The following is a 19665-nucleotide window of genomic DNA, read 5'->3' on the forward strand; positions in this document are numbered from 1 at the left end:
GAAATGTTTGGACTTAGTTAATGCGGTGATTGGAAATTAGCCAAGGAGGCTAGGATGGAGAGTAGCATTCAACCTGAAAAATCAAGGTGGAGATTATTGAAGTATGATTCTATCAGATTGAATGAAAATAGATAAGAGATCGGATCAAATAGTACAGATCAGATGAGCTCGGTGTTCAAATGAGTTCATGGTCCAGATCGAATATTGGGATCAGATCGATGTGATGGTCGGATGAGTCTTCGGATGAGTTCATGCAGATAGATTGCTTGAGTATTGTGACTTGGTTAGAAGTCAGATGGAGTTTTCGTAAAGCGGAAAGCTTGCAAGCAGATCGAAGTACAAGAGCAGATCAGACTGATGAATGAAGGTTTATCGGGCTGGACCATGTTGAATTTATAATTGGGCCATAAGTTACTGTTGACCTAAAGCCCAAGATGAAAGTCGGTATAATTCTCTATATAAGCAGATGGAAGATGGCCGCAATGAAGATAACAGAAAATCAAATTATTCAGAATATATTGAGAGAGAAGAAGGAGAGATTTCAGAGAGAAAACTTGGGCGGAGATTGTGACGGGAAGATTCAAGTATCAATAGCTTGAATCGTGTCTGTATCTAGCATTAAGAGTTTTTTGGTCTATCTCTATAATAAGTTCTGTTGTTTGAGCTTGGATTGTTCTGTTGGTGATTAATAAAGTGGTTGTGTTGCTCTCCCGTGAACGTAGACAAATTTCTTGCCGAACCACGTAAATACTTGTATTCTTTAATCGCTTTCGCGTGAGTTGAGTTTGATCTGTGTGCGTTGATTTTATCTGTTCTGGGATTGTGTTATTGTTCTTGTGTGTTCGTTTGCGTGGTGAATTCTCGAATATTAAATTACGGATTGATTCCTAACAGGCTATAAGACGTGTTCTTTGGGACTCAGTCTATATATATGATAAGTTATAACGCAGAATACATATATCTTTGACATATGATAACGTGAAATATCAGATTTCATATTTTTCTGCAAATTCTTTCCTTTCTCTCATAATAGTCAAGTTGACACATATTTTCGTTCGTCGAAGATAAGATATTTGTTGTGCTACTATATCTCGATCGTGAAGTCGTTATATCTTAGAGACGATTGCCGCCTACGTTGTGCACTGTTAACGGGCAATTTCGTCTTGCAGATAAAGAGAATCTCTCGCATCGACTAATCTCATAGTTGCTAAGTTGCTATTGTTCCTGTTGATTCAGAATTCGAAGTTCATCCTTCAAACATATTTTACATTATATATTTTGTATTTAATATGTAAATATTTATACAAAAAAAATATTTATATTTTTTAAATTTAATTTCACTAAATATTTTTTGTGTTTTAAATGTTTTATATAAATTTTATTTTGTTTGGTGTTTCATATTTGCTCTTTGTTGTTTTAGTGAACAAGAAATCTTTATACATATCATTAATAATAGCACGTCAGGGAAAATTGGAAACAAGATAGTTAGATCATAGATGTGCGAAAATTATTAACAAATACACATCATTAAAGTTATATAAGAAATTTGTAAAAGTATTACTAGAAATAAATTTTATTATCACGTTGATACATCAAAGTGACTACTCGATATTTTTAAATACTTAATATTATATTAATAATAGTAAAAAAAAAAAAGTAACGAGGAATCAAAGATATAATATATAATTAAAAGTATATCTTCATGATGTGACAGTCTCACGAATTTATATTTGTGAAACGAGTTGATCTGACTCATATCTACAATATAAATAAAATTTTTGGTGGAAATATAGTAATTTTTCACATATCATGTCAAAGAAGAGACATGTGTCATAAAATTTACCTAATAACTACAATAAAAGTAAAATTTTTGGTGGAAAAATAATAATTTTCACATATCATGTCAAAGAGGAGACATGTGTCATAAAATTGACCATTAAAACCGTTTTAGATTATGTTTTTGTGTATTATCAGATATCAACAACTATTTAAAGCTGGTTTAAATAAATAAACAAAAATATCCACTCTTTCCTCCAACAAAGAAAGCAGAAAACAACTCTCCTAATAAATTTATAGCCCACATATAAATAGCATACTCTATATTTCCTTCCTTTTGGTCTTTTATAGTTATTTTGCTGAATAATATAAGCACATGAATTAACAACCCATGAACATGTATCTACATGTATATATACACATATGTGGGTGGGTGAGAGAAAATGTTGAGGAAAAGAGAGGAAATGGATTTCATATGACGAAATTATTCATTAAAGTTAATTTTAAGATAAGGGAAAAAAAAATTTTGGTGGAAAAATAATAATTTTCACATATCATGTTAAAGAAGAGACATGTATCATAAAATTAATCTATAAAACCGTCTTAGATTATGTTTTTGTGTATTATCAGATATCAACAACTATTTAAAGCTGGTTTAAATAAATAAACAAAAATATCCACTCTTTCCTCCAACAAAGAAAGCAGAAAACAGGTCCCTGCCTACTCGTGCACATCCCTCGATTTAACCTCCATATGAGCCAATGGGCCTCTGACTCATGTGGGATGAGGTCTCCTTCGGGGTCAACCCTTTTGCAAAAGAAAGCAGAAAACAACTCTCCTAATAAATTTATAGCCCACATATAAATAGCATACTCTATATTTCCTTCCTTTTGGTCTTTTATAGTTATTTTGCTGAATAATATAAGCACATGAATTAACAACCCATGAACATGTATCTACATGTATATATACACATATGTGGGTGGGTGAGAGAAAATGTCGAGGAAAAGAGAGGAAATGGATTTCATATGACGAAATTATTCATTAAAGAAATTTAATTTTAAGATAAGGGGAAAAAAAAGTTTGTACACTAAGCAAAATAAAAACGTGTGACCACAATTTGTGGGCGAAATGAATTCTTGCGTACCGTTTGGGCAGCTAGCTAGCAAATAGTGACGTGTCAAACTTCCCCACCTTCAAATGACACGTTTTTACCCAACACAGAAACACGACTTTATTTTAATTTAATGTAATTTAATCCCTACAAAAGCAAGAGCAAACGTAGAAAACAAAAACCCATCACATTTCACTTCATTCTTTCGTCAACAATTTACCGATTCCTCCACCTTCTCTCGCAAGCACGTGTACGTACGCGCGCCGAGATTTGTGTGGAATTCTGTGTTTTTCTTGAGATTTTGATTTTCTGTGTCTTGATACTGTCGCGGGGTTTTGGCTGCTGATTTCGATTATTTTTTGATCGGTTGATGGAGTCGCCGGAGAGGGGTAAGCCGCTGGTGGGTATAGCCATGGAAATTCCGGGGACTGACGGCTCTATGTCGTGCTCGCCGCCGACCGTCCCCACCTGGCTCCGGAGGCGGCTCTCGGAGTCGAAGGCGCCTTCACCGTCTACTGTTGAAGAAATCGAAGCCAAGCTTCGTGACGCCGATCTTCGTCGTCAGGTTCTTGTTTTTTCTTTTTATTATTTTTTGCGTCTTTTCTTTCTCTCTCTTTGGGAAAAATGAACCGTTGATCATGATAACTTTACCTTTTGTCTTTATTATATTATATTATATTATTGGCTTTTCATGTTTTCACAAGTAATATATATATAATCAGTTAAATTTTTTTTTCTTATTGCTAGTACGTATTAATAATTTTTAGGTTTCGGGTTATAATTGTAATTATTTATGGAAAGAAGTGTATGTGAGTTTCTTTCTGTTTTAACTAACGATTTTATGAGCTTCAGGTTCAGTGTATCTGTATTGTAAGTATGGTTTAATCAACGGAAATTCTTGTTGATTAAACTGCAGAAATTTTACGAGAATTTGGTAAGCAAGGCCAGGCCAAAGCCTAGAAGCCCTACGAGGTCTGCATCACATTCGGATGATCTGGGACATCGCCTCGAGGCTAAACTCCTTGCCGCAGAAGAGAAACGGTGAACTTTTGTTTCCCTGATTCCATAAATATAGTAATCGATGCAGTTCTTCATTCTATGTATTAAGATTTTTGACCTTCTACGTGTCATATTGATGGTCTGATTACAAGTGTTTTTTTTTCCGGTGATTTGTTGATCTCTTTCTTTTGCTAAGATTGTACATCATGCATGTAACTAGCACTTTGGCATCTACTCCCATGCTCATTTTGTAACTATCGTTCAAATTTGTAGGTTGAGCATTCTGACTAATGCTCAGCTGCGCCTGGCTAAACTTGATGAGTTAAGGCAAGTTGCTAAAACAGAGGCAGAAATGCGTTTTAAACAGGAACGTGCTGAGTTAGGCACAAAGGCCAAAATGAGAGTACAGAAAGCTGAGGCAAATAGATTGCTTATTCTTCGAAGTTATCGGCAAAGGAGAGCCTCTGTGAAGGAGAGGATATCTCAGTCATTACTTCGACAAATGGCTTGTGAGAGCAAGTATAAAGAGCGAGTGCGAGCTGCAATATTTCAAAAACGTGCAGCTGCTGAGAAGAAGCGACTAGGATTACTAGAAGCTGAGAAGAGGCGAGCACATGCTAGGTCCATGCAGGTGCAAAAGGCAGCCAATTTCCTTAGTCACCAGCGAGACATGGAGAGGAGGGAACTGAAGAATAAGCTCGAAGATCGACTGCAAAAGGTACTCGTAATTGTTTCTGACCACTGATTTTAATACTATGTTCCTTTTGTCCCATAGTTGACTACATTTTAAACTTGAGATTTTAATATATGAAGGCGAGGAGAAGGAGAGCCGATTATTTAATGCAGAGAGGAAGATCATACAATAATGCTGCCGTTGGTTGGAATTTGATGCATGAGCAGGCTGAGATGCTTTCGATAAAACTAGCGAGGTAATTGGTGCTCTCATGTTTACTCTCACATTAATTATCTTCAGACTTCCAGGTATTCCAACCTTATTTTTTATGCATCTTACATGTGAATCTCAAGAATTCTGAACAATATTATCCTGCAATGAGGTGTTCATGAAAGTGATGAATCACTCAACGTGTTTCGCAACATAAATTTCAATTCATTTTCTTTGGTTGATATCCATGTTTAGGTGCTGGAGGAATTTCACCAAGCTGAGGAAAACAACTGCACTTCTTGCCAAGAATTATAACGATTTGTATATTAATGAGAAATCTGTGAAATCAATGCCATTTGAGCAACTTGCTCTTGTTATTCAGTCACCTACCGTCCTTCGTACAGTTAAAACATTACTTGATAGGCTTGAATGCCGCTACAAATTGTTGCGAGGTGTTGGATCTGCCCCTAATCCTTCTAGTTGGGATGATATTGATCACCTCCTCAAGCGAGTAGGCTCCCCGAGAAGGAAAAACACACCCAGGAAAACTATCTCTGGCAGAGAGACTAAAAATACAGGATTTTCTGGACAAGCTGGGAATTCTGCCGTATCATTTTCAAGGTACCAAGTCAGAGTTGTGCTTTGTGCCTACATGATATTGGGGCATCCAGAAGCTGTTATCAGTGGGCGAGGAGAGCGTGAGACTGCTTTGCTAAAATCTGCTGAGAAGTTTGTACTGGAGTTACATTTGTTAATAAAGATACTACTGAATGGGCCATTAGATGTTCCCAACGAGAAATTTGATGATTCATCAGTGCTGCGTCGAACCTTCAGGATCCAACTTTCTGCTTTTGATTCGGCCTGGTGCTCCTTTTTGAACAGCTTTGTGGTGTGGAAGTCCAAGGATGCTAGGTCACTCGAGGAAGATTTGGTCAGGGCTGCCTGCCGTCTTGAACTTTCCATGATCCAAACTTGCAAGATGACTCCTGAAGGAGTTAGTGCTCCTCTCTCGCATGATATGAAGGCTATCCAGAAACAGGTTAGTTTGACTACCTTTATCTTGCACTCCAAGGAAAAGCAAGTTGCTAGCTTGCTGCTGAATAATTTCTATTTCTTATATGATTTTGATCAAGATGCTTGAGAAATGAATATTTTTTTCCGAACATTGATGGAATTAAACAATTCAAATTTCACTTTTTGTCACGCAACACTTGTAACGTGTTCAAAGAAAGTTCTGTTGTAATCTGGAAGTAGGAAATTGATTATGGTCTGACAATGATAGCCTTCACCAATTAGACACAGTAACTTCAATGATCTGTTGGATACCAAAGATTTCTGTCGTGTTCATGGTTGATGTGACAATCCTTTGAAACAGGTATCTGAAGATCAAAAACTTTTAAGAGAGAAAGTTCTACACCTCTCTGGAGATGCTGGTATTGAGCGTATGGAAAATGCCCTTGCTGACACGCGAATGAAGTTCTTTATTTCAATGGAGAACAGAAGCACAGCTGAGCCACTAACCAAACCCATTGTATCACAGAAGCCAGTTTCTTTTGCTTTTGGTAGCACAGTTGATACAAGTACATTGACTGTGAATGCACATAAGCAAAGCTCTGTTGTACGGTCTTTGTTCAGGGATGAAGTTAATGATAAGGAAGCTTCTCCCTCCACTTCAAGAAACAACATTACTCAATCTTCTCTACAAAGTATGGATATGGAGAATGTTATGATAGTTAATGAATATGTTCACGGGGGGCACCTTGAGTTTGCTGATAGTTCCAATTCTGTTGGAGGGTCCGGAAACAACATTATGGTTAGTGATATCTCGACTTACTTTTGTGGATTACATTCCATGATCTATTTATTATGGCTAGTTTTATGCTTATGACCTTTTAATCGTTGAAAATGGTACGAATTTACTCTGGCGACAGACTTGCCAACCTGCATCTAGATAGGCTGCAATATATTTTTCAATTGCCTGAAATACTAATTGCTCGATCATGTCATGACCAGGAAAAGTTAAAACAGACGATGGAAAATGCCTTCTGGGATGGCATTATTCAATCTGTCAGACAGTGTGATCCAAATTACACCCGTGTTGTGGATTTAATGAGGGAGGTGAGGGATGAAATTTGTGCGATGGCTCCTTTTAGCTGGAGGCTAGATATTTTTGAAGCTATTGACGTGGAAATTCTCACTCAGGTATATATCTTTTATGCATTTTATTTGCTTGTTCACCATTCCAACTGCTTGTATGTCAATTTCTTTTATTCAGAATTCATCATGGCTTTTTGATGTAGGTTCTGAATTCGGGCAAATTGGATATTGATTATTTTGGAAAGATTTTGGAATTTGCATTGATCACTCTGCAGAAGCTTTCTGCTCCCGCTTATGAGAATGAATTGAAGGAAAAACACCAACAGTTTATGGCAGAGCTGGTTGAGGCACGTTGGGCCAATGATAGTTCTGAGAATTCAAATGTTATTACTCTAATCAAGGGTCTGCGCTTTGTCCTGGAACAGATACAGGTTTCTCCTTACAACATTACATGCCTTAATACATGTGCTTTGATCTTATATATTTTGAATGTCTGTTGAGATCATCTGTCTATCAAGTTGCATGATTCACTTGTGTCCTGACCTCCGATCAGTTACTCTTAACTAAGATAAGTGAGGCAAAAATTAAGATGTGTAGTTGTTAGGGACTCAAATACAGTTATGGGCTTTGGCCTTTAATATTTTTGAGCCCAAACCTAAAGAGAGCCCAAGAGTCTTAGAAGAGTATAGATGGTGGGCCTAGATCTAAATAGCCCAAGAGTGTCTTATACAGGGCAATAGATAAATGGCACAAGGAAGGGAGTTTTTTTCATTCATTCGGTTGTTTTCTTTGAACGTTGTAACTAGCATTTTTGCTAGGGAAATACTAGCTTTGGCTAGGGTTTATGTACAGAGGTTATCTCTGGGTTCTTCCAATATTAATTTTAGGTGTTTTTATCTAATTCTTGTGGCCAAGAAACCAGTAGCCTAACAATTGGTCCGACCTGCCATGGCCACCACTCGTTCGGACGAAAAGATTGAGATTCTCGAAAAATCAGTCTCGGTGCTTCAGGAAGAAATGGATTCAGTCCACAGAAAGCTAGACTACATAACTTCTCTTGTGGAGAAGTTGCTGCCCGATAGATTCAAGGATCCCGGCCACCACCCTGGCTCTCATGAGTCCCATGACCCAACCTTTGCCCAACATGAATCATCGAAGGAGCTGTATCTGAAGGAAGAGAGCCAACAAGCCACACACGAGGAGGTAGAATACACGACGCTCATCAAGGATGGGTTTGGATCTAGGAGTAGACGCCCAGAATTCTCCTACAGCAACGTCACTGATGCACTCCGCAATTGGGCTTCAGGGAACGTGGTGGAACTCTCCTCAGAGACCGATCCAAGAGTTGCAGTCAGACCCATGATCCAAGGATTCCCATGGCTTAAAAAGAAAGATCCAGAAAAGGAAAAACCGCCATGGAAATTTATCGTGGTGTTGAAGAAAGGGGAGCCGATCGTGGGCTTGCAGATTGTGCTGCCTAGGGTTTGGACTACCCAGAAGAGGGCTCTTATTGAAGAAACTAACATGGGCTGCCTTTCTATTGGGCCCAAACCTGTTAATTGGAGACACGCAGAAGCCCCTGGACCAGCTATAACGATTTGGGCATTGAGGCCTGAGATGGAGGATATCAGTAGATCGCCGCGCGATCATCAGAGAGAAGCTGCTAACTAACAAACCCTAATCTTCAAGAGAACGCGGTTGTGTGACAGTGGGTCAACCTCTATTGGAACTGACAGAAGTTTAAGAACAGAGAATCCGGAAAATCCGGAAAGCCAAACAATACAGTACAAAGAAATTGAAGAAGGAAAAAATAAGGCGTATAGGTTTTAAAGAAGTCGTGAAGAAGCTGCCCAAACAAGGGTGGACAGAGGCTGTGGTTGAAGAATTAAGTACTAAAAAACCAGTAGAATGCAACCTCAAGTTGCTAGATCAACAGATGACAATAGTGGGAGGTACATATCTACTTATTGTTGGGATATTAGTTAGTATACTTGTTAGAATTTCTGTTTTTGCAAGGGAGGATATTGGAACAAGCCAAACCTATAATTCTAAGTACGTGATTCTGAGATTGGGATTGACCACTGACAGAAACTTCGTAAATAGGGTAGAGGGTGGACTGCCCCTAATGAAAATAGACGGGGTGGACTTCATGTTAGTGATACGGAACCAAACATTGGCTGAGAATGAGACTTTTAGTTCTATGGATAACTTGCATATAAGGGGGTCATCTTTTGATGAAGCAAACATGGATAGAGTATGGGCAGGTGCTGGGTATCAATATAGAGGGAGTAAGAGATGTAATGGGTTGAAAATACGAGTGGCAACTGAGGTGATCGAGGTGGACAGCTTCGTGTTCCGGACAAATGGGAAGAATTTTAGGCTGGTAGATGCCACTGTGATGACAAAGAAAGATCAAGGAAGAGGGAAGTGGAAACAACTTGGGTCAGAACCGGTTGACAAGGGAGGGGAGGGCATCTATACGCATCAGTTACCACGGGCTCTCGAGTCACTCCGGTTTTAACTCAACAAACCAAGCAACTAAGGCATGAGCAAAAGCTGCAAGTTTTGGGACGCTGGGAAGATTCCTCAACTGAGGAGGCCACCTGGACAGACAAATTTATGTTATCCAAGCTGGTTCAAAATTTCAGTCTTGAGGACAAGACTGTTTTTGGGGAGGACGGTATTGTTAGGGACTCAAATACAGTTATGCGCTTTGGCCTTTAATATTTTTGAGCCCAAACCTAAAGAGAGCCCAAGAGTCTTAGAAGAGTATAGATGGTGGGCCTAGATCTGAATAGCCCAAGAGTGTCTTATACAGGGCAATAGATAAATGGCACAAGGAAGGGAGTTTTTTTTCATTCATTCGGTTGTTTTCTTTGAACGTTGTAACTAGCATTTTTGCCAGGGAAATACTAGCTTTGGCTAGGGTTTATGTACAGAGGTTATCTCTGGGTTGTTCAAGTTTGTTCTTCCAAGATTAATTTTAGGTGTTTTTATCTAATTCTTGTGGCCAAGAAACCAGTAGCCTAACAGTAGTTGCCAGGCTTTTTTCTTCGGGGCAACTCAGTGATTTTGTTGACATCTGATATGTTACTATCGTCTTCACGCCAAAAATAGAAAGAAATAAAAACTGGTGATAGATATGGTAGGATAATCAAATTTTGGCCTAGAACAAGTAATTAAACATGCGTACCATTTTTTAAAAAATTTTCTCATGCTGACTACTTCTGCAGGAACTGAAGCAAGAAATTAGCAAAGCACGTATAAGAATGCTGGAACCATTCTTGAAGGGACCGGAGGCTTTGTATTTTCTTGGAAAATCTTTCACGAGTCGTTATGGGCATCCTTCTAATGCTATAAACAAATTGCCGTTGACAATCAAATGGCTTTCATTTGCAAGACATGGCAGAGATGAGGAATTGAATGACCACCAAAAATCAATCTCAGAGTTGACAACAGGGCAGGAGAGTTCGTCAAATTACCTTCCTTCCGCCACTCTCCGAACTGGTGGAAACTTTTTAGTTACAATGGGTGGGAAGCAAGTTGATGCATCTTCAACCTCCAATGCTACCAATTATTTAGGTTTGTGTTTGGAATTAGGATATCTGTGCTATTTCTTTGAATCACATAGTTGTAACCTCATTGAATGTGATCTAACAACTGTCAGTTTTCGTCGCACCTTTTTCTTTACTTTCTGCTCCAGAAACTGTCGAGTTAGAGCACAACCAAGAGGAAGTTGATTTGTTGGTGAGACTAGGTTTACTGAAGTTGGTAAGGCAAATCGCCGGTTTGACAGAAGGTGAACTACCTGAAACTATGATCCTAAATCTCTCCAGGCTAAGAAGTGTCCAATCCCAAGTTCAGAAGATTATCGTGATGGCAACAAGGTAGGTTTAACGATTCTCCATTTTGATAATTATTGTCCCTTATTTTTGATTCCCTGATATCGTGAGCTGATTTTCCTCTTCATCTACTTGTGGGGCTTTCGAATTTCTTATGCAGCCTTCTGGTCCTGCGACAAACTCTTGTAAGCCAACGAATTGTTACCAGCCAAGCTCAAATGGATAGCATACTTTCAAGCACTGTCAAACGACTTTCTGAGTGTCTGGACTCTGCAGCAGATGCTGGCATCCAAGATATCATTGAAATACTTAGCACTGCCATAGATAAAGACGACAAATCGGTAGACCCGAATCATGAGCCGATGAAGGAAATCATGGCAAGGATGCTGAACAAAAGCCTGCAAGAAGACGACCCAGTTTTTACCCGAGTTTCACGGGCTGCGTATCTTGCTGCTAGAGGGCTTGTGCTCGGAGAAAACATTAAGCAAGGGAGAGAATTAGCAGAAATGGCGTTACAGAAAGTGGGAGCGACGTTACTCCTGGATGAAGTGGTGCAGGCTGCATCAGTGTTAGCTGTGACAGCCAAGGTATCAGTTCTTGTTCATGGCCCGTGGTATGCAAATCTACTGAAACAATAAATTTGCTTGTCTGTGGCTTGTCTTGTACAGATTGTTATTCTTAGCTACTATGTACAAAATTTTAGATGTGAATACGGACAGGGGGGAGTAATAGGGTGGGTGCGGTCTTGGTTTTCTATTGTAAACGATGTTTCGTCATCCTGAGTAGGAGATATGGAATGTGGGGGTGTGATTTTAGTTAATGTTGGTGTTGAGTAGGGTATGCTATGGTTAGTTCATGTGAAACTCTGTAAATAAATGGTTTACTAGGATTTGTATCTGCCAGAATCTGTGATGAATGTATAAAAGGTGTACATTTGTACAAATAATATAACATTTATTCGAAATACTGCTGCGTATTGTATTGTTCTTTCTAATCTTCGTTCGTTTGATTCTTTTACCCCCATTTTGGTTTTTGTCTGTTGGGACAAATAAATTTGTTGGATGGAATTTTATAAAAATGTTGGGTCTTGTAGGGCATCTTAGGGCAATTATTTAAAAAAAAGTTTGGATAATTATTATTTTAAAAAAACAGTTATTATTAAAAATAACTAAGAATGTATTTGAATAATTATTTTATAAAATTTTTTAATTTTCATTTAATTTGTAGTTTTTTAAATATTAAAATATTTTGTCTAAACGGTCAGATGAGTTTTTCTTTCTTTCTTTCTTTTCTTTCTTTTTTTATAAAAAAATCATTTTAGACAAAAGATGAAATATATTGAGGGGTGATTGTCAAATTCATCCGTAAATTTATTAAAATAGATTTTTATGACTTATTTATTAAATAAAAATAAAAATAAATTTTTTGAACTTTTTATTAAATAAAAATAGAATATTTTATTATATTAAATGAGACATATATTTAGGGTCAGTTTGGTTACAGAAGCATTTTGTTTTTAAAAGTTGGCTTTTAAAAGTATTTTTTTAAGTAAAAACTGTAATAATTTTGTGTTTGGATAAATATATTGAAAACATTTTTTTTAGTTGAGTTATAAAAAAAATATTTTAAAAGCTATAAATATGAGTTTTTTAAAAATGCATTTATTTTGGCTTAAATAAGGATTTTAAAAGCACTTCAAACCTACCCAAACACATTTGGAACAATAAAAACACTTTTTTCTTAAAAAAAATATTTTTTTTCTTCTAGCTTCTTAATCCAAACATACTCTTAGTTTATTAATCGAATTTAACGTAATTTTTTGATATCAAACTAAAGGTACATATATCTTCATCATATTTTATTGATTTTTGTTGAACATTAAGGGGGTGTTTGCAATCACTAGAAAAAAGTGATTATTAGATTTTGGCTTAAAAAAATCACTTTTGTGTATTTTTTATACCAAGATTATGTGTTAATTTATGTTCAACTTAATTAAAATCCAAAAACTAGTCATATGGTGATTATGAGTTTCCAAAAGTGATTATAATAAAATGTTAGTTATAAAATTACTATAATCACATATTTATCAAACATTGCTCAACTTTGATTTTTAGATTTTCACTTTTGTTTTCAAACACTACTAACTTTTGATTTCTCTTCACTTTTTTTACAATTTATAAATTTAATCAATTTTACAAAAGCATAATCTATTGCAAACACTCCCTAAATATTGTATGATTATCAACTAATTAAGATTAGATAAGATTTTATATTTATGCATTTGTATTTTAAATCTTAGGATGAGGATAATCAATATGTTATTGTAGAATTCTAGTTAGGAGTAGAGCCTTTTATTTTCCATTTTCATATGAATATAAATAAAATAGTCTATTTCTCTTTCATAAAAACCACATATATGATATAAAAAAACTAGGTCTCATTGTTATGTGTTGGTCTTGAGCTAGCTTTTAGGGTTGAGTTAGACCCAATCAAATACGATATGGCTTCATCGTCCAAATCCTCCGGCCCCGAAACAATGGCTTCAACACGAACATTGACCGATACCTCTTGTGGGGACCCGAGTTGCTAATCTCATCTTAGGGCAATTAACGATTAATAAATAATTAATCGAACAATTAAAAAAATATTCAAACCAAGAGCTAAACAAATTTTTTTTTTTAAAATCTTAGCACCTCGCTCGATCGGGTAAACTTGCCCGATCGAGCGAGCAAGAATATCCTGCTCTCGGGTCTGAACATATTTGGCCTCGCTCGATCGGTGGAAATCACCCGATCGAGCGAGCCCAAAAGCTCAATACTCTGTTTTTGCAAACACAGGCCGCGCTCGATCCACAAAAGTCACCCGATCGAGCGGGCTCCAAATTCTGGAAATTCTGCTGCAACTTAATGCTGCCAAACTTGGAATATAAAGACATCTAGTCTTATACAAGCTACAAAATAATATACATGCATTGACAAATAAATCCTAACTCATAAATACATCAATTCATGAATATAAACTAGGATTTACTAAATAGAAACATGTACAAGATTCTTGGTCTTCTAACATGTTATGAACAATACATATCATCTGCTTAAAACCCGAATCACCACATGCTAGCTCTCTTCTCAAGTTATCCAAGCCAACTCTAGATTGATCATGCCCCAACCTGATGCAATGCACACATACAAACAAAGCAACAACCGGATAACTCCGATGAGGATAAATCTCAGTATGAAAGACATGCATATACATCATGAAAGCATATGGAATCTGTATGCTATAAAACTCTAAAACCATAAAACATGTAATAACATGTAGATCATAGAATCATCATCGACTCTTAAATTCTTACACATAACGATTCATCTAAAGCAATAGTATATAAAACATAATAAAACATTCATATCTAGAATGACATATCACAACATGCTAGCATTTATAACTGCATATTCTAAACCATAGAAAACTCTAGGTTAATGCATAAATGCAATGCATGTGCCAAGGAATAGACTATCAAATCTGATATCAATAAGCTTAGTTCTTGGGATCCTGGAGAATAAAATCTTTAACTACCCACCGAATCTCCCAATCGAGGTGATGTTAAATATCTCAATTTCCCTTACTTTGGTGCAACTATAGTGAGTCATCTAGCTCTGGAAAAATAAATCTATATTCCGTGCCATGAGTCATCTGACTCTGGAAGTAAATCTACATTCCATGCCACTTACTACAGTTCTCCAAACGTCATATGCACTCTAGGCCATTCTGCCCTCTGTGCTATTCAAGGTAGGGTTCAAGATGAATGCAACATAATCTGTATGCATTAATCAAATAAATACTGATAAACATCTTGAACACATAAGTCAATATTCATAGCAACAAAAGCAAGTAAATCACTTAAGAGCACTTAAACAACTAAGTATGTGATTTCAGGATAACTCGAAAACCACCACGTTCTCGAGTTGTTCTACCTGGCAGGAATAATGTCAATTCATACCTTTCATCGCGATTCAAACCTCTTGAATCTGTTGCCAATGCTGATCATCTCAACGCTAGTCAAATCGGTCATCAAAATCTGCTTTTTAAATCAGTGCTACTTGAAGGTATTCTTGATTCAACGTCAAACACTTCAAGTCATTCGAACTCGAACACGTCGATTTAACTTCTATAATCTTCAATTCAAATCTAAAATAGATTATAACATATCTAAACATCAATTTCAATCTGAATCGATGGTTCTTTAAAGCTTATACAGTTCAAATCTTACTAATACAATCGGAATTCAAACCGACGTCGCCACTATTCGAGTTCGATAAATCTTTTGATTCAAATCTCATTATATCTACATTCTAAACTCAATCTCATATTCAATTCATCTACAATAAACTTGAAGATGAGCTCTAGACCTTTAGAATGCATATCAATTCAAAATCTTGAACCGGCGGCGTAACGGTACGATTTCGGTCTTTCCAAAAGCATAAACATCATCTTGTTAATCATTTAAGCTCAATATCATCACCAATTCACATAATCTCGAAATCATCAGCCTCATAAATTCAGAATTTCGAAAATTCTTTCAAAACTCAAAAACATGATCAAACGACGATCTTTTCACGATCTGTCTTAGATATGCCATCGTCGTATATGCTAGAACATGTAGATACAATAAAATCTTAATTCTAGCAACATCATAAAATTCAAACATGGTAGAACTTCATAGAACTTACGTCAAAACGTAGCACTCGGAGCTGTGATCGCAAATATATGCTCAATCGAAAATTCTACCGGGCGAATTGAATTTAATCGGAACTTGAAGGGACAAAAATGGCTTCAAACGTTTTTCTGATCTTCTTCCCATCTAATCACGTGTAATATGATGAACACAAGGTGGAGAGAAGATATATATAAGCCAAATTGCACTTTAGTCCCTGAACTTTGGCATATTTGTAATTCAGTCCCCGGACAAGCGATTTAATTCAATTTCAATCCTAAATAATTTAAGAATAATAGAATTTAATTCTAAACTCTAAATATTCTCAAATTAAATATTCTCAGATTAAAATTAAATCATTTCGGACCTTATCGCAATTTAGTCCTTGAAGTGCTCAATATTTTTAAATGGGTCCTTGCTCGGATTTCATCCTCAAATTCAATCTTTGATATTTATCATCTTGGAATTCACATCTTAAATTCCATAAATATCAATTAAAATATTTTTAATCTTTTAATTTAAGAATTCCGGATATTAAAATCTAAAAATCTAAAAATCCTCAAATTAAATATTTCTGACCCGAAATTGAAATCTCTAATTTTCATAAATTTTTAAATTCATCTTTTCACTTTTATTCGGAATTTAAATCTTAAATACCGTAATTAAGAACTTATTATTTTCGGGCCTTACAATTCCTTCCCTCTAAGGAATGATTTCGTCCTCGAAATCGCATTCGATCTGACTGCGGATTCTCGTAAACTGTATAGCTGACTAAAGTAATACTGACTTCAATTCTCTGAGCTTTCGATATCTATTCTGATATCTTCTCTTTTATCGTATCTTAATCTTCTTTCTGATTGCTTCTGCAATACATATAATCACTGAGTCAACTTATATCTAAGTTGCTCTTTCTCGTGATCTAACTCTACATCAGTTAGTCTATCTTGCTTACAAGCTTATAGACTTCTGTTGTATCTGAATTGAATGCACATACATATTCTAGCTGATATTCTTCAGCCAATGCATATGGATAACAATTCATCTATCTGACAATTCGAGTATTAATCCATAAGCTAGATCAAATACTCATAGGAATCAATTCTGAAACCTCTTTCTGAACCTAATGATGCTTGGGAAAATTTTCTTTTCTGATCATTCTGTTCAGGCTTCAACTCTCTATCGGTTACTCATCTACTAGCTCTGTTAATGCTGCTCTAGTCTTATTATGTTCGAAACAATCTTCACATTCTCTATCGTTTCTTGACTCATATCTGGTCTGATAGCTGATATGTCTGTAAGATTGTTTCAATATAAAGACAATTCTGTGTTTCTGATCAATCAATCATCAAAATATTGTCTTTATATCTATCAAATAGCTGTCACAGGAATCATAGTAATCACGTGGCACATAATAAATCAACTAGTACCGAATCTAGTACTATAGTTCTGAGCATATTCTCGGAAATCTGGATAATCACATCTGATAGTCCACTAGTCAGAGGATGGTATAATGAAATCTCATACAACCAAACACTCAGAACATCTGACAATCAATGCCACAATCTAGAAAATAAATCTAAAGTCTCTATCTCGACAATAGATTTCAAGAATTCCTGTAATCTGATCATCTTGCTAAATGCATAACCAGTATCTTTTTATGTTTGTATCATATCCAATACAACATATTCATGAATCTGTCGAAATCTACTACAATCTACATTGCAAAAGCATGACGATTCAAGTAGATTAGAACTAAAGTCATTTACAAAGTTGATCTGATTTCAACTCTTATGTAACTAATCTGTTACATAAACCACATGAGTTCTTCTTTTCTGCTTCTTTTACTGGAATTTTAATATTGGTACTGTCGTATCTGCTTCATTTCTTTCATCAATACTGATTCCAAGTAAATACTACATGTAAGTCATACATGTTTAGACAACTGAATAGATATTAAATATGTTGTCATATGCCTATTTCAGAATCTGATATTCCATATCTAGAATATCTGGCACAATCAAACGATTAATCACCACAAACATTCATCTGTTCTGCTCTGCTGTCTTATCTCTTATCTTAATCTAGCATTCTCAATCAATCTGTTGCTTTTATCTGTCCAAACTAATTCGAGTTTAGCTTGGATCACAACAATTCTGATTGTTTAAGTATCTGCCAAGCATAAACATTCAACAAGTACAGATCTGTACCCAATAATTCCATCAATTAGCTAAAACCCAGAAATCTTGCTAGTATTCTGAATATGAATTTCTATCAGTTACGAGCCAAATACTTCAAGATATACTGAATAAACACATCAAATAATCAATAATTCTCAAATTTCAAATCAAAGAAACTCGCTCAATTCAAAGTCATCCAAAATCAACTATTCTGAATGACAAAATCTACTAAGTGAAAACAACTCACTTGCATTTCAAAACTCAATGCAAATAAATCAAAACAGACTCTAGCAAAGGAATAAGAGTCAATCAAAATCGATCGAGGTCGAATACAAAAACCTCAGAATCGATAGCAAGAAATTCAAGAATCATGATTTCTATGATGGAATAGCTTCAGCAAAATTGAAGATAACGCTCAACTGTAACTGATTTTTCTTATTCTCTATTGACATGAGTTCAGTTATTAATTCTTAGCTGACAATAGTCGAATATACTCTTTTCGACTTAACTTATTGTCATAGAATTAATCATCATTTCGGTACTATATAACTCTTTTCTACGCAATCTGCTAGCTGTTTCTGAAGTTCTTCAGTTTCAATAATGCTCTTCTATAAAAGTTGTCATAATACCATTGTACTAGACACCACTCTATATAGAACTGCATTCATGTTGTAGAAAGGTCGAAATATGTCATTGAACTATTTCTGTACATTCTAACCACTGACATAGCTGTCAATTCTAGGTTAATTCTGTACTAGTTCAATATATCGACTAGACTTCTACTGACATTCTTCTACGATCATCGTGATATAAACAGTACCGACATAATAGAAAGTTATTTCTGCAACTCATATCAAATAGATCTCTACTCATTGCTATTGCTGATCTAACGTAATCACTGCACATACTCAATCAACTCTTATCTGATACTCAGTTATTGCATTAATCTCTATAATGCATTCTAGCTTAATATCTCACGTCTGATATTAGCATATTCAATCTTATTTCCTCAAGTCTGTATTTCATCTTCTCTGTCTACTCATTCAAATGCATTTCTTCTACTCAAAGGCAAAAATCTCAGCAAATACATTGAATAAAGGCTCATCAGATACGGATTATAGCATAACAAATCACTAATCTATGACTGTATACTATGAAATCAATATATAAGAGGTTAACTAGAATTAACTCACTTACCTGTAATATTCTTTTAAATAGAACACATGCTTGCAAATTCTCATGCTTTTCACATAATACATGCTTACAACGAATTCATTTATTCTAATGAATTCAAGAAATCATGCATACATATCAGTATATAAGCATGTAATTCGCATATCAATAAAGCAAGCAGTGTTCAATCAAACAATCATCGTCGCATACAATTCTGTAAAGCAAGTAAAGCATAATCATGCAATACTATAAATGCATGAGACTCAATCTACCCCGCTCAACTTTTATCTTAGTCCAAGACTTTACGCTCTGATACCACCTGTTGTGGGGACCCGGGTTGCTAATCTCATCTTAGGGCAATTAATGATTAATAAACAATTAATCGAACAATTAAAAGAATATTCAAACTAAGAGCTAAACAATTTTTTTTTTTAAAATCTTAGCACCTCGCTCGATGGGGTAAACTTGCCCGATCGAGCGAGCAAGAATATCGTGCTCTCGGGTCTGAACATATTTGGCCTCGCTCGATCGGTGGAAATCACCCGATCGAGCGAGCCCAAAAGCTCAATACTCTGTTTTTGCAAACACAGGCCGCGCTCGATCCGCAAAAGTCACCCGATCGAGCGGGCTCCAAATTCTGGAAATTCTGCTGCAACTTAATGCTGTCAAACATGGAATATAAAGACATCTAGTCTTATACAAGCTACAAAATAATATACATGCATTGACAAATAAATCCTAACTCATAAATACATCAATTCATGAATATAAACTAGGATTTACTAAATAGAAACATGTACAAGATTCTTGGTCTTCTAAATGTTATGAACAATACATATCATCTGCTTAAAACCCGAATCACCACATGCTATCTCTCTTCTCAAGCTATC

General features: G+C 35.8%; 1 protein-coding gene across 1 annotated transcript; it reads left to right on the forward strand.

Annotated features, from left to right (window-relative positions):
• The first annotated feature begins 3054 nt into the window (after positions 1-3054).
• On the forward strand, positions 3055-11698 carry LOC140866900 (uncharacterized). The gene is made up of 11 exons (XM_073271964.1): positions 3055-3455; positions 3807-3931; positions 4163-4607; positions 4703-4818; positions 5028-5811; positions 6148-6585; positions 6786-6974; positions 7073-7300; positions 10103-10451; positions 10573-10756; positions 10872-11698. Exons 1-11 carry the CDS (start codon positions 3261-3263, stop codon positions 11347-11349), a joined length of 3531 nt encoding a protein of 1176 aa, XP_073128065.1. The 5' UTR covers positions 3055-3260; the 3' UTR covers positions 11350-11698.
• Positions 11699-19665: the final 7967 nt, after the last annotated feature.

The sequence above is a fragment of the Henckelia pumila genome, chromosome 4 (assembly GCF_033568475.1).
Source record: "Henckelia pumila isolate YLH828 chromosome 4, ASM3356847v2, whole genome shotgun sequence".
Lineage (NCBI taxonomy): Eukaryota > Viridiplantae > Streptophyta > Magnoliopsida > Lamiales > Gesneriaceae > Henckelia > Henckelia pumila.

Coding starts and splice junctions, on each gene's coding strand:
- LOC140866900 (XM_073271964.1), top strand. CDS start 3,261: ATGGAGTCGCCGGAGAGGGGTAAGCCGCTGGTGGGTATAGCCATGGAA. Junction 3,456..3,806: donor ACGCCGATCTTCGTCGTCAG/GTTCTTGTTTTT, acceptor ATTAAACTGCAG/AAATTTTACGAGAATTTGGT. Junction 4,819..5,027: donor CTTTCGATAAAACTAGCGAG/GTAATTGGTGCT, acceptor ATCCATGTTTAG/GTGCTGGAGGAATTTCACCA.